Source organism: Fusarium flagelliforme (genome assembly GCF_020744385.1).
Source record: "Fusarium flagelliforme strain FIESC 12 MPI-CAGE-AA-0113 chromosome Unknown B0J16scaffold_4, whole genome shotgun sequence".
Classification (NCBI taxonomy): domain Eukaryota; kingdom Fungi; phylum Ascomycota; class Sordariomycetes; order Hypocreales; family Nectriaceae; genus Fusarium; species Fusarium flagelliforme.
The window spans coordinates 4,079,088-4,094,085 of NW_025763506.1; the positions used below are offsets into that span (position 1 = coordinate 4,079,088).

At 49.2% G+C, this 14,998-nt stretch overlaps 5 protein-coding genes across 5 annotated transcripts; 2 read left to right on the top strand and 3 right to left on the bottom strand.

Moving 5' to 3' along the window:
• Nucleotides 1-382: 382 nt before the first annotated feature.
• B0J16DRAFT_320670 (uncharacterized protein) lies at nt 383-1,463 on the top strand (the record flags this gene model as incomplete). Its single annotated transcript, XM_046125589.1, has 3 exons — nt 383-508; nt 611-652; nt 936-1,463. 3 exons carry the CDS (start codon nt 383-385, stop codon nt 1,461-1,463), a joined length of 696 nt encoding a protein of 231 aa, XP_045983533.1.
• Nucleotides 1,464-1,778: 315 nt separating this feature from the next.
• Nucleotides 1,779-5,069, bottom strand: B0J16DRAFT_399736 (uncharacterized protein; the record flags this gene model as incomplete). Its single annotated transcript, XM_046132459.1, has 5 exons — nt 1,779-2,356; nt 2,404-2,592; nt 2,642-4,429; nt 4,483-4,578; nt 4,634-5,069. 5 exons carry the CDS (start codon nt 5,067-5,069, stop codon nt 1,779-1,781), a joined length of 3,087 nt encoding a protein of 1,028 aa, XP_045983534.1.
• Nucleotides 5,070-5,956: 887 nt separating this feature from the next.
• Nucleotides 5,957-6,867, bottom strand: B0J16DRAFT_144198 (uncharacterized protein). Its single transcript, XM_046121935.1, has 2 exons — nt 6,378-6,867; nt 5,957-6,318 (listed from the first exon to the last, which is right to left on the bottom strand). Exon 1 carries the CDS (start codon nt 6,745-6,747, stop codon nt 6,382-6,384), a length of 366 nt encoding a protein of 121 aa, XP_045983535.1. The 5' UTR covers nt 6,748-6,867; the 3' UTR covers nt 5,957-6,318; nt 6,378-6,381.
• A 525-nt stretch (nt 6,868-7,392) lies between these two features.
• Nucleotides 7,393-9,257, bottom strand: B0J16DRAFT_342892 (major facilitator superfamily domain-containing protein). The gene is made up of 3 exons (XM_046127942.1): nt 9,146-9,257; nt 7,920-9,031; nt 7,393-7,871 (listed from the first exon to the last, which is right to left on the bottom strand). Exons 1-3 carry the CDS (start codon nt 9,146-9,148, stop codon nt 7,613-7,615), a joined length of 1,374 nt encoding a protein of 457 aa, XP_045983536.1. The 5' UTR covers nt 9,149-9,257; the 3' UTR covers nt 7,393-7,612.
• Nucleotides 9,258-9,923: 666 nt separating this feature from the next.
• Nucleotides 9,924-14,927, top strand: B0J16DRAFT_415216 (peptidase family M1-domain-containing protein). Its single transcript, XM_046133502.1, has 4 exons — nt 9,924-10,524; nt 10,578-10,650; nt 10,743-11,220; nt 11,707-14,927. Exons 1-4 carry the CDS (start codon nt 10,049-10,051, stop codon nt 14,634-14,636), a joined length of 3,957 nt encoding a protein of 1,318 aa, XP_045983537.1. The 5' UTR covers nt 9,924-10,048; the 3' UTR covers nt 14,637-14,927.
• The last annotated feature ends 71 nt before the right edge of the window (nt 14,928-14,998 follow it).

Genomic DNA, 14,998 nt, shown 5'->3' on the forward strand with positions numbered 1-14,998 from the left:
GTTGAAGATAAATGGAAGCCACTCAGCGAAGGCAGACAACTGCAGTGGTTGAAGCTTGTTGGTGCTAAGGTGGCCTGCCACTGGCTGGTGGTCAAAAAGTAAACAGAAATCTCTCCGCCAATCCTTTCCTTCACCTTTCCATCCTTTCATCCTTTGCATCCTCAAAACTTTATCATTCAACCTTTTACCCATAAGACCTATTCACGCTCGCTAGATTATTATCAGAAGAAAGACGATGTAGGTATTAGAGGCGAGATAATTTAGCCACCTTATGCTAACTGAGACCAGCACTTAGGCTACTTTATCTCGACTCCCTAAGTCATAGCAGAGGACAATTCTTCTGTAACCTAGATAGCGACCTATCTGGTACTTGATCGTCGCCATGGCACACTTGTACAACTCGGCCACCTGTGTCTTTTGTGGTGTTCCGGCAACACCACCACTGGGACCAAGTGCCGAGTACATCGCCAACGGGTTGATCATTGACAAAGGACAATGGCTCTCGGAGGTTCGTGCCGTGATGCGGAAGAACTAGGAACATATTCCCACAAAGTAAGTATATTCGCGTGTTACTCCTTTAACCAGGAGAACTGACCTTAACTCTACCCAGGGCGTACCTCTCTCAGCCGCTCCGCTATGTCAGTGCATCCACGTACGTTGATTCTGGTGAGTTTCTGGAAACGTAAGTGACAGCCTCCCCTTGGTAATACAACCTGTCTCATGTCTTCATAGCTACACTACAGTCCAGAACAACTGTCACTCAATCGCAATGTTAATGCCGCAGTTGATTTATTCCTACAGCGCATTCAACAAAACCGCGCGGGAGGAACAGAGCCACATGGGCAAAGTTCCATAGCAGCTATTCCCTGGGCTGAAGATGCAGCACGTCCCCTGCTGAGGCTTTGGCCAAGTTGTACGAAGATAGTATTCGACAGTTCCCCCAAAAGGGGGAATATGGCCAAGCCTGCGCAGGAGTTACCCTCAGTCCGCCCTGCACATCCGAATCGTCTGACCCTTTCTATAAGCTCGGGCCCGCTCTGATCCTCTGCATCGTTGACTTTCTGCACATGCCGGATTTATGCCGCCTACGCAAAGCTTCTCGCCCTTGTGCTCGCCTTCGACTATCCTTTGGCTTTTGGAGAGCTCGGCTACGCCAGGACATGCCGTTTCTATACGACTTCGTTGCACCAAAAGATGTGCCTCTTGATTGGCGACTGTTGTACATGGTCCTGGACGGTATGAGCTCACGCTCGCAGAGCCTTGCTCGCCAACGAGATCTGAGAGGTCAGACTGCGGATATCTTCAATCTACCTTTCAAAAGGCAATTGGCCCTTAGTAATCTCAACGTCTTGAACATTACACTGCTCAACCGACGGCGTATCTGGGAGTCTATCGGCCAGATCATCGATAACAAAGCCGACGATGACGGCGGCCTGAACGAGTGGATTCTCAGAGAAGACTGAACCCCTTGCTCTCGAGATAAATGGTATTTCTCTGATTTTATATGAGTAATTTCGAGTGGGGAACTTCGACAGCAGTATCGCAGATTTGAAACAAAAGGAAGCTATTTGGGTTATGGGCTCTCTGGACCTCTTGCAGTTGGAAGTTGAACAAATGGAAAAACATACCATGTTCTTTTCTTTAGCATAATCACATTGTACTTGTATGAACGAACAGACCATGCCCTTCAATTGTGAACACCTGTATATTAGAAATGAAATAATATCCGAACACTCAAACTAAACAAAGACCCCCACACCCACTCACCAAAAGAGCATCTAGATATCCTCATCATCATCAGCCGCCTTCTCAGCAAGCGTAAACTTGCTCTTGCCCGTCTTCTCATCAACCTCATGCTCAATAGCAAGCTTCTGCAAATGTCCCAGAACATTCTCCAACTTAGTATCCTTATGTCTGCGATCCTTCCTACCAAGATTATCCAACCAAGAAATCTTGTTGAGGATAAAGTAGATAATAGCAATAACGACCGTTACACCGAAGGAGTAAAGCCAGACGATGACTACAGTAACGATGTCGACCCAGCCGTTGCTGCTTTGCTTGAAGTTATCGTGGATGGCGGGGACTTCGCCTCTGCCGGAGAGCCAGCCGAAGAGGGCGAAGAGAGTGGCTAGGATGTCGACTCCGAGAATGGCACCAACGAGTTGCCATGATGGCCAGGTCTTGCCGCCGCGGGTGACGAAGATGAGCCAGTTCTCTGTGAGGGCGACTTCGAGGAAGAGGATTTCTTGGACGCTGCCGAAGTTTTGGACTATGCCGCCGTTGGGGAGGAACATGGTTCCACGGATAACCCAGGTGCCGAGGGCTAGAAGAACTCCTAGGATAACACTCATGATCCCTGTTGTTGTTAGTATTGAATGGTATGACCAGGTGTTGTTGACTTACAAATCTTGGGCAGCTGCCATTCCACAGGTCTAGGTTCCCAATGCGCGTTATCATAAGCTACAGCTACTGTGGCTAAATCTGCAAACAGGGCCAAGAAAACGATGAGGTCGACGCGGATGGTCTCGTTGAGGATGATCATAGAGAGCGTGAGGTAGATCTCGAGGTGCAGACAGAGCGCGATACGGTATTCTAGGCGAAAGTTAGCTCAGTCCGATCATTTAGAAGGGGTTTTACTCACGGATATACGATTTCATTCTCGCAAAGATCTGGCGGGCAGTCTTGATAGCTAGGACAATTGTACTCAGACCCGGGGCAAGGAAGACAATATCAGCTGCCGCTTGCGCAGCTTCCGAAGCGCCTTCGACAGCGATACCACAATCAGCCTTCTTCAGAGATGGAGCATCGTTAACACCATCACCAGTCATGGCTGTGAGATGGCCTCTTTGCTGAAGCATCTCGACCACAGTGTATTTGTGCTCAGGGAACACTTCCGCAAAGCCATCTGCCCGCTCGACAAAGTCATGCTGCACACTGCCAGATAATCCACCATGGATAAGACGATCTGAGTTGTACACCTTTGTGCCCAGCGACAACATCTTGCAGGTTTCCTTGGCGATAGCGATGGCATCTCCTGTTAGCATCTTGACAGGAACACCAAGATGACCGGCCTCGATGATCGTCTGGGCAGTATCCTCACGAGGGGGATCAAACATGGATAGCAGGCCTAGAAGAATCCAGTCGCCGTCGTTCTTCTTGTACGCAACACCAAGAGATCGGAATCCGCGACGAGCAAAATCTTGAGCCTTTTCCCTATAAAGCTCACTCAGATGCTCCGAACCGGGTCCCAGAAGCTTGAGAATTGCCTTTGGTGCGCCCTTTGCACAGATGAATCTGTCGTTGCCAAGGCGGCACACAGCGGTGATTCGCTTGGAAACGGGATCAAAGGGTGTGAACGACTCGGTCACCCAGCCCTGCTTGAGGATCTCTCGGGCTTCGGGATAACGCTTGAGTGTAAGAATGGTGACCTTGTCGATAGGATCCAGCGTCTTCAAGTTATGACTTGAGGCAAGCGCTGCACATGCCATCATCCAGTTGACGTCTTCTCCTTCAGCAACAAAAGGGTCTCGGATAGAGAGCTTGTTGGCTGTCAATGTACCAGTCTTATCTGAGCACAGGATGTCGACTCCAGCTAGAGATTCGATAGCTGTGAGCTTTTGCACGATCGCCTTCTGCTTGGCCAAGTAGGCAGCTCCTACAGCCAGTGTAGTTGTGGTGACGACTGGCAAACCGACGGGAACACCAACGATGAGAAGAACAAGTGCATAATGCAACAAGTTCTGAGATCCAGGGGCTGTAACGCCGATGTGATGGAAGAAGCCACCAATCCAGGCAATCAAGATCCAAAACATGACCAAGACCAGAAGTGTGGTACCGATATTGTTCATGATAGCCTTGAAGTGACCTTGGTCCTTCGCGCCTTGAACGAGATCGGCTGTACGTCCGACGAAGGAGTCTCTGGCAGACGCTTCTACCAAACCATAGGCCTTTCCTCGCTTGCAGCCAGTTGTGTAGTAGACCTTATCACCCAGGTATTTCTCAACAGCGAGTGACTCTCCTGTAATAGAAGATTGATCAACAGCGGCGATAGGGCGACTTCGATGGTCTAGCGGCTCCTGGCCGTGAGTGTGCGGGCGACTATCCTCCTTGCTTTCACCATCACCATGCTTTGCATCACCATTGGCGTCATCCGGGCCATCGGCTATATCATCTTCTTCATCACTTCGGTCCAGCTTGTCTTCAGCTCTGAGGCGTTTGAAAAGCTCAAAGTCTTCCGGCCGGGTGTAGTCGCAGATAAGACGAGCGTCCGCGGCAACTGTGCCACCTTCTTCGATGAGGAGGATATCGCCGGGTACCAGCTCTCGGGCTGGGATCTCTTGCTCAACGCTATCGCGAACAACGGTACATCGCATGGCAATGTCTCCTTTCAGACTCGCTACAATATCTGCTGCTTGTTTCTCTTGGATGACTAGATAGTAATCAGAATTGGTCGCTGGAAGGTTTGAGTTGAGGAGAACTTACAGCCTACAAAGGCGTTGAGCAAGAGGATTCCAACAATGACTCCAAAGTCGACCCAGTCACCCAATCCCACGGCGAGTAAAGCAGCGACTTCCATAACTATAGCACTTGGTTAACGTTTTCCCAATCGGACTCATGAAAAAGTGTAGCTCACCATAGAGAATAGGACCAGTGAAGAAGCCCAAGAACTTGGCAAACATATTCTCCTTCTCAGAGGTAAGTTCATTCCAACCAGTGACCTTTCTTCGCTTCTCAACCTCATCAGAGGATAATCCAGCCCTCAAGTCTGTCTCAAGCCATGATTCAGAAAATCCAGCTTTGCCAGTGGACTGATCCTGATCGTCAGAGCCACTGCTACCAAAGCTCCACCAATGTTTCTTCTTGCCCTTTCCAGCTTCAGAGTCTGCTACGCTTCGGCGCCGGTCTTCGCGGTAGTTGCTGATGTAGTGGTCGAGGGCGGGATACTCGCCGAGGTCAGGGTCTGGGAAGATAGAGCCAGCCCGGCCTCTGGAGGCGCGAGAAGCTCGCCGTCCAGCATTGGATTCCACATCATCATCATTCCTCTTGCGGCGATGGAATAGCTTCGACATGGCTGATGAAGACTTGTAAAAAATAATAGAGAAATCTATGTGCGCGTGCTAATTCAGTGAACAAACATGCGACCACACTTCAGATCAGCTTGTTCCAGTAGGCGCCCCAAGCTGTATTTATTGGTGTTCACAGACAGCTTGTTTCCTCATTCAGATAGCTCCCTCTCGTCGTAACTCGGCATTGCAACCACACAGCAGTATCTCGCTCGCGTTCGCGACAACTGACCACCGACTCTATGACATGCGAGCGGTTTTCCGTCATGGCCGAGTGATCCGAAGAGCTGTGTCTGCCATTCAAGAATAGAAAGCTCGAGATCTGCAGTGATCACATCCCCTCCCGCTCACACCGGGAGAGGAGAGTTTCCGGGCAAGAAAAAGAAAAGTTGGTGTTTCGTTACCGAACCGGCGAGGACTTTTGGGGAAGCATCCAATGCCAGCAGCTCCAGGCTCGAACTATGCTGTATAAGGTTCATCGGTTTACTGGCTTTCTGGGAGGGCGGTGCCGAAGGCTGACATCCCATCCGTCAGAACCGAGAACCAAACACAGAAGTTGGTTATTCCCGTATAAGTGAAGTTCGGCTAAGCGGCATCTGGCGATCGTCATTGATAGCTCAGGTATGTGTTGTATGCATTGCTTCAACGTCGCCCGATAGCTATGAGTGGTTTTGCATTGATTTGTTGGCTGTTCAAAGGTCTGGACTGTCAATAGGCAAGACACAAAGTTCTCATCATTACGTCACCTGAATAATGGCTTCTTTTCGAGACCAAAAGCCGAAGCCAGTTTCGTTCTAGAAGTCTATATTGAGTAACGAGTGGCTTACAGGATCGTTGCTGACTTTCCATGGAACCGGTTTGTATAACCGCTGTGTGGTATCACAAAGAGAACCCTGTAAACAAGAAAGAACGCATACAATTCCTAATTCCGAAAGAACACCGCAAACGGGTGTATCCGTCTTTGACCATGAGTAATTGACGGTGTTCAAAGTCACACGCATTCAGAATCGGGAAGCTGCTCATGGTCTGCAGGACTATCAGAAGCTGGGGTCCAACTAAAGCCTCACACTCTCCATGTCACACGTCTTTCAGATGTCTCAAACTAGAAAGTTGTAGAGACAGTATTCCTGAATTGATGCTTAATTTTCGAGACTGAGAAACAAATGATCTGCTGAGTCAGGGGAGTCGCTCGTATATGTCGTATAAATGACAAAAGATCAGCCAAGACAAATAGATGTAATAGTATTACTACATACTGCAAGGCAAGTCAGCAACAACGTCTAGAACATGCCGGAAACATTCCGCTTCACCTACATATCTACATTCCCAAAAGAACAAGTCCAAGAGCAACAGCGGCCGGGGCAGCCTGAACGTAGAGAATACGCTTGTTGGCTGTCGCACCACCATAAGCGCCCGCAAGTACGACACAACCGTTGAAGAACACCTGCAGCTGCTTCGCAAACACAGGGTTCGGGTGAAGAAGCGACCAAATCAGTCCAGCTGAGAGGAAACCGTTGTACAGGCCCTGGTTCGCGGCCATGGTCTTGGTCTGCTCCGCGAATTCGGGTGTGAGCTTGAAGGTCTTTCTTCCACGAGGAGTCGTCCAGAGCACCATCTCTAGCACCATTATGTAGCTGTGTAGGACACCGACGAAGCCGGTTGTGACGAGTCCGAGAACACCCATTTTGTACGAAGGTGGTGGTGGTAGATAGTAGATGGGAGTTTTAGCGTAAGATAGAGATCGTGGGTCGCTTAGTGAGTAGATTGAGAACTAGCGCAAGATAGAGGCCGCAGTGTTATTTTAAAGAGGACGATAGACAAGAAGAAGAGGATAAATAAGACGCGTAGGTGTTGAAAGGAATTGACTTTGGCCTTTGAGACATTGAGTTTTCGCGATGACTGCCAGCTGGCGGATGACTAATTTTTCATTTGAGAGAGCCAGTGATACGAGCTTCACCAAAATCAGCCACCTGCCAATCCATGAAAACGGTCCTTGCACGGCCTCGAAGGGAAACTCGTCCGAAACCAACGGGAATATGAACCAGAATCTGTAACAAACGAAACTTTAAATCTAGGGCCCATATCTTGCCCCAGCTGTACATGTGCCGCGCCTCGAATCACCTAGCCAAGCAGAAGTCTAATAGATGAAAATGGATACCTTCTATCCTAAGATTTTACTAATATATGTAAAGTCTTATGATTACCTTACGAAATAGGTGCAGGATATACACAGCTGGGGAGTCAGAGAGATCAGCTATCGGCGAAGTGGTCCCCCCATCGTTACAGGCCAGCTGAATCACAGCAAAGGTAGCTAGCTTATTTAAGTAGCAGATATAAAATACTAATTCATTATTATGTATATGATCCCCAACTTGAATCGGATCGGAGACTTGGTATGCAGTATGTGCAAGAAGATTGGTAGGTGAACCACAACACCAAACCCGCTGGGTATCTGTACCAGATGCCTTCTGGGTATACCTCCACACGCGACTACCACCTCCGATCCAATCCATCTCTTCGTCGAATTAAAAATGTATCCTTCGGTTAACTTAATAAGCGAATCGGAAATCAAGTCGCTTGTTGCCGTCAATCTCTCGCTGCTCCTTGTCCGTCTGGTACTCGAGTTGCTGCTCTGGAGTCATCTGTTCCCATTTCTCGACCTTCTTCTTGTTCAAGTGAATAATCCATTGTCTCTGGACAATAAACACAACAACGGAGAGAGACAAAATCGAAATCAAGACCTTGTTTCCGTTCTTGTAGTACGGTCCATCCCACTTTCGGTAGATCTGGCTCGAGATAACGCTTCCACTGCTTTTTGTTAGCATTTATTCGATCAAAAGGATAGGGTTCACTTACACTTGAACCAATACGTTATAGGAAGCCGCTGCAATGGCTCTCTTCTTGACGTCGAATGAGTTCTCCGAAATCCAGGAAGATACGAGGGGGTGGAAGTATGGGTATCCCGAAATCAGGGTGATGATCGAGAATCGACCCCACTCACGACCTTGGTCAGGAAGAGTCAGGAGAGCTGTCAGTAGCGGCAGACTCCATATCTCGCCGAACAAACAATGGAAAGCTCGTTCGTTGAAGTACTCGGAGCTGTAGGCGAGCGCAAGCATAGTGATGATCTGAAGCGCTGCAGAAGGTGCAGTGAGAAGGTTGCTGGCCAAGGTGCTGAAGTTTCCGACTCTCTTCAATGTCAAGGTCAAGTATGCCTGAACAGGTGCCGCAGGGATGTATGCAATAACACCGATGAAGTAGAGACCCCAGAGAGATGGATCACCCCATGCAGCCTTGACGTCCTTCCATGTGGCTGGCTCCTTGAGTGCTGTAAGACCCTTGGCAGGATCATCTCGAAGAATTCGGTTGATCATAATGATCTCTTCGCGTTCGGTATACCAGGATTTGCGCCAGATGGGAGTCTTGGTGCCTGTGGGAGAAGTTGGAAGATACACCATCGAGACGAGACCGATGACAACAGTAAGAAGACCCTCGAGAAGCAAAAGCCAGAACCATCCAGGATGGCCGTTGATGCCTCGCATTTCGAGTAATCCGGCAGCCAGAAGAGCTGAGATAACACGGGCGACGTTCAGAGTGGACCAGAAAGCAGCCAGTCGAATCGACAACTCTCGCGAGGTGTAGAAGTATGTCGCCATAAGGATAACACCAGGAATGAAACCACCTTCAAATGTACCGATCAGAGCTCGAGTAACATAGAAAGCAGCTCGTCCGGTCATGAAGGCCTGGAAAGTCGACACCAGGCCCCAGCACACCATGAGCGTGGGCAGCACGGTCTTGAATCCATAGCGCTTGGTGAGGAAGATAACTGGAAACTCGGCGAGTAAGAAACACAGGACCTGAATCGTCGTTCCGTTGTTGTAATCATCAGTCGTCAATCCAAGATCAGTGAGAAGGTCGTCTGCCAGAGCATTGCTGATATTTCCTCTATCCAATTGCAAGCCGAAGAACTAGAGCGTGTAAGTCATTAAACAATCTATTGTCTTTCGCTTGTACTCTCGTAATCTTGAGGTGGGCTGGGGTGGCCTCGTACAGCACCCGACCTTCGAGAGAAAGTAACATACCATGAGACACAGCCAACTCAAAAGCTTCAAATCAGTCTTTCTAACAGCTCTCTTCTCTTCTTCGGCGGTCCAAGTAGCCGAGGGATCCCACCGATGGCCGCCTTCGTAATCGGCGTGTGGTGGTAGCGCATGGCTCAGTTCAGCTCGGCCGACTCCGACTTGCGACTTGTCGATGTGATCCACCGACGTGCGCGCAGCAACCGCAGAGGTCGACTCGATATCCGGATTGCCCATATTGAAATACAGGCTATTACTCAATTGAGTTTCTCTGAATCCCAATGACTTGTCTGGAGTCAAGTGCTGCTGTTGATCTACAAACTCGGGGTCTCGGTCAAGATATATAACTCCATCTACACTTTGACCTTAAACACTACTACCTACCGAAAGAGTCTCCGGGATGCATACAAATTTACTATAGTCCCCCTTAGCCTGTGTGGCGCTATCGCGCACGCCATAAGGACATGAAGCCAAATGTGGTAACCTCGAATCTCACAGTACAGGGTCATTAATCCGCCAAGCGTAGAGTCCTTGACCATGTGGCAGGGCATTCGAAACACAGGATTGGTTATGCCCCCTCTCTGGACGCTGGGGTAGATTCTCCGAGAAATTCTCCCTCTGCGCATGAGGTGATCGTTAGTCCCGATGTCGTCTTAAAGTGCGGGGAGTTCAATCGCATCGTGATTCGACCCTGTACGTTTTGGGTTAAAAACGGTTCGACACTTTAATCTGGGGTTAGACTGATTTCCGAAATACCGGGTCTTGGCTGTTATTTATGAGTGTATCGATCCTCCGAAAGAGTCTCCGGGATAAAAGTGCAGCTTCACATAATTGTCTCGCATTCGCCTCTCAGTTCAGTACTCGGTCAATTGAGAATATTGTTCAATCATAATCCTATATTGCATCATGCCTTCAGCTGAGGTCGAGACCCTCCCTAGTCATATCGTCGGCGGAAATGCCCAAAGCAGGCCCCGACTAGAACAACCCTTGACTTACACGGGGAGTTTGGACAACTACTCCCAATTTGACGTCACCCCAGTCATCGGTCGTGAATTCAACGGTCTTCAAATTCGGGACTTGCTGAAATGGGATGATATTCACATTCGAGACCTTGCTGTCACAATTTCCCAACGGGGAGTTGTCTTTCTGAAGGATCAAGATGTTACCCCCAATGAGATGAAGGACTTTATGCTGCGACTCACAGACCTCGCTGGATGTCCTTCTACTTCAGGACTGCACGTTCATCCACTTACAGAGGAAGGATCAGAATTAGGTGATCAGATTAGTGTTATCTCAAGTGAGAAGCAGAAGAAGGGTGGTGGCTTGACACATCAGTTGAGCGATGTGAGCCGATTCGCGAGCGCCGGCTGGCACTCTGATATGTACGTATATGTACAAAAGCCTTTTTGGTTCAAAGAATACTGACATTGTCAAGTACGTTTGAGAAGGTTCCTTCAGACTATGCCATGCTCAAGATCCACACACTACCAGCAACAGGTGGTGATACGGTATGTCTGCCACTTACACCAGGCTAGCAACAATGAAGTAACTTGTGTTACTTGGGCGCCTGGTTTTGCTTGCATACAGCTAACTCGGTCAGCTCTGGGCATCAGGATATGAGGTCTACGACAGACTCTCCGACCCAATGAAGAAATTTCTCGAAGGTCTCACCGCAACCCATGATGCATCATTCTTCCACGACGAAGCCCGCCGTCTAGGCAACCCCATCCGCAAAGGTATCCGAGGATCTCCTCTGAACCAAGGCGAGGATCTCACAGCTGTCCACCCTCTCATCAGAACAAACCCAGTTACAGGCTGGAAGTCTGTCTTCGTCAACAAGGGCTTTACCAAGCGTATCAACGGATTATCGAGAGATGAGAGTGACACGCTTCTCGCTTATCTTTTCAACTTGGTGACACAGAATCACGATGCTCAGGTTCGATACCGATGGAGCAAGAATGACTGTGCAATTTGGGATAATAGATCGACGTTCCATTGCGCTACCTATGACTACATAGAAGCAAGAGCAGGAGATAGGGTTGCCAGTCTTGGAGAGGCGCCGTATCTTGATACTAACAGTAAGAGTCGTAGAGAGGCTTTGGGGATCTGAAGAGGATCGTTGTTAGTTATACAGAAATGAGTCAAAGAATGTATGAACACCATGACAGATCCACAAATAATCTAAGTTTATGAAAGTGATGAGAACATCTCATAAAGCTTAGTATTTCTCTTGTCATAAAGACTGAATTATTATGATAAAGTCTGGATGAATCAAGAAGCCCAGGTACTTATCTGTTGGTGTTTTGCTCCGCAAGACGCCATTGGTCGGTCAACTTACGCGCATAACCAGACTTGGCGGGCCCAAGCTTTCTAGACTCAGGGTTGCAACGAAATCTTCCGAACAATCACATTGCATTGTCAGGAACAAGTGTAACGTCGGTCGTCACCGCCATGAATCATAACGTCTTATAGAAGAGCCAATGATTCAATGAAGCCTCAATTAATGTCTTTCGGTCTGCGACGGGCCTTGGGCGGTCAGCCTAAGGCTCTGACACTGACCACAGTCGGAGGCAGGAACCCGATGACCCGTACCTTCCATTCACATTCACGACCCCTCCCCCGCATCAGCTTAGGAGCTAGCTCTCTGTCAGCTTCTCGATCCTCTATAACAACTACAACTACAACAACTTCTTCTCGACCTCATCATACTTCTCAATTGCCATATCTCAAATCTAGTTCTACAACACCTTCACTTCGATCTATTCCTCGACCCTCTATCCGCGACTCTAAAGTCACATCTCTCATTTCTCGCCAGCAGCGCAACTGCTCTTGTCGACGCGCCATGCTTCGCAACGGAGAGGACGTTACCAGCGCAAGCCTCGACGTCCGTCGAGGTCGCCAGGTCCTCCCCAAGAACGTCAAGCCGCTGCACTACGATCTTACCCTCGAACCCAACTTTGAGACCTTCAAATATGAAGGTACCGTCGTCATCGACTTCGACGTTGTCGAAGATTCAACATCCATTGCTCTCAACACAGTAGATCTCGAGATCCACGAGACTCTGGTCGAGGCCAATGGTGCTACCATCAGCTCCTCTCCCACTCTCGACTACGACAAGGACTCCCAGACCACGACCATTACCTTCGATAAGACGATTCCTGCGGGTCAGAAGGCCAGGCTGACCCAGCGCTTCACCGGTATTCTCAACGATGATATGGCTGGTTTCTACCGATCTTCATACAAAGACGAGCAGGGAAACACAAAGTACATCGCCACCACTCAATTCGAGGCCACTGATGCTCGCCGAGCATTCCCCTGTCTCGATGAGCCTGCTCTCAAGGCGACTTTCACCGTCACCTTGATTGCTGACAAGGACTTGGTCTGCCTGGGCAACATGGATGTTGCTTCCGAAAAGGAGGTTGACTCCAAGGTTACTGGCAAGAAGAGCAAGGCCATCACATACAACAAGACACCCATCATGTCTACTTACCTCTTGGCCTTCATCATCGGAGACCTCAAGCACTACGAGACCAACAACTTCCGAGTTCCCATTCGAGTGTGGTGTACCCCCGATCAGGATCTCGATCATGCCGTCTTCTCGGCTGAGTTGGGTGCACGAACCCTCGAATTCTACGAGAAAAATTTTGGTAGCCAGTACCCTCTTCCTAAGATGGACATGGTTGCCATTCCTGATTTCGCTGCGGGAGCTATGGAGAACTGGGGCCTTATCACATATCGAGTTGTCGACCTCCTCCTAGACGAGAAGACCAGCAGTGCTGTTACCAAGAAGCGTGTCGCCGAGGTTGTCCAGCACGAGCTTGCTCACCAATGGTTTGGTAACCTGGTCACAATGGACTTCTGGGATGGTCTGTGGCTAAAGGAAGGATTTGCGACATGGATGTCGTGGTATTCTTCCAACGCCTTCTACCCCGAGTGGAGGATCTGGGAGGGATATGTCACCGAGGATCTGCGATCCGCTCTGGGTCTTGACTCTCTGCGCAGCTCTCACCCCATCGAGGTGCCTGTTAAGCGTGCGGACGAGGTCAACCAGATCTTCGATGCCATCTCATATGAGAAGGGCTCTTGTGTCCTTCGCATGATCTCCAAGTACTTGGGCGAGGACGTCTTCCTGAAGGGTATCCGCATCTACCTTGACAGACATGCCTACGGCAACACAGAGACAACTGACCTCTGGGCTGCTCTCAGCGAGGCCAGTGGTAAGGATGTCGAGCGTGTTGCAGACATTTGGACCAAGAAGGTCGGTTACCCTGTCGTAGCTGTTACTGAGGATGAGTCCAAGGGCACAATCCACGTCAAGCAAAACCGCTTCCTTAGAACGGCAGATGTAAAGCCTGAAGAAGATGAAGTCCTCTACCCCGTGTTCCTCAACCTTCGAACAAAAGAGGGTATTCAAGAAGACCTTGCGCTCAATGTCCGTGAGGCCGACTTCAAGGTGCCCGATTTTGACTTCTACAAGGTTAACTCTGGTCACTCCGGTATCTACCGTACTTCCTACACTAGCGAGCGACTCCAGAGACTTGGACAGAACGCCAAGGCAGGACTCTTGGGTGTCGAGGACAGAGCTGGCATGATCGCTGATGCTGGTGCTCTTGCCGCTGCTGGTTACCAAAAGACATCCGGCTTGCTGTCTCTCCTCCAAGGCTTTGACTCCGAAGATGAGTTCATTGTCTGGGACGAGATTACCCTCCGTGTTGCTTCTCTTCGGGACGCTTGGATCTTCGAAGAAGACGACGTGAACAAGGCTCTCAAGGCTTTCCAGCGAGACTTGGTCAGTAAGAAGGCCAATGAGATCGGCTGGAACATCTCAAGCTCTGATGACTTTACCGCTCAGCGCTTCAAGGCACTGATGTTCGGTAAGGCCGCCATTGTCGAGGACGAGTCTGCCAAGAAGGCAGCCTTCGAGCTGTTCGAGAAGTTCATCAACGGCGACCGCGAGGCCGTTCAGCCCAACCTCCGATCCAGTGTGTTTGGAGTTGTGCTGACATACGGTGGCGAAGCTGAGTACAACGCTGTCCTCAAGGAGTACGAGACTGCCAAGCAGAGCAGCGAGCGAAACACCGCCCTTCGATCTCTCGGCTTTGCTAAGGATCCTGAACTTATCAAGCGAACTCTGGCGTACACTCTGAGCGACAACGTCAAGACCCAGGATATCTACATGCCTCTTGCTGGCCTTCGCGCTCACAAGGAGGGTGTCCTGGCTCTGTGGGGATGGGTCAAGGAGAACTGGGATGTTCTCACCAAGCGACTTCCTCCTGGCATGTCACTCCTGGGTGACATGGTGGCCATCTCAACAAGCTCATTCACACACGCCGACCAGATCGACGACGTCAAGAGCTTCTTTGAGGAGAAGGGCAACAAGGGATTCGAACTTGAGTTGGCTCAGAGTCTTGATGCTATGAAGGCCAAGCAAAACTGGCTCGCCAGAGATAAAGAAGACGTTAAGCAGTGGCTTGCCCAGAACAAATATCTGTAAAATATTGCATAGAACCGGGAGTTTTGCGACGGAGATGATTGCATATGAATGAATAAACTTGTAACAACGTACGAGAATTGTCCTCTAAGGCTTATGATATCAAAAACAAAAGTCTGAGTGCTAATCTAAACTGGCATAAATTGTCTAGATTTTTGTCTTTTAGGATACGTATTTCGTCTTCTAGGATCTGGTCATTTCGTCTCTTAGGATCTCAGGTTATTTCGTCCTTTAGGTTCTGTATTTCGTCTTTTAGGGTCTGTGGTTTCCATCTCTTAGGATCTGAGGTTTCGTCTTTTAGGTTCATAATGATCAATTAATCTAATAATACCCTAATGTTACCTGGGTCCAAATACCTCGCTAAT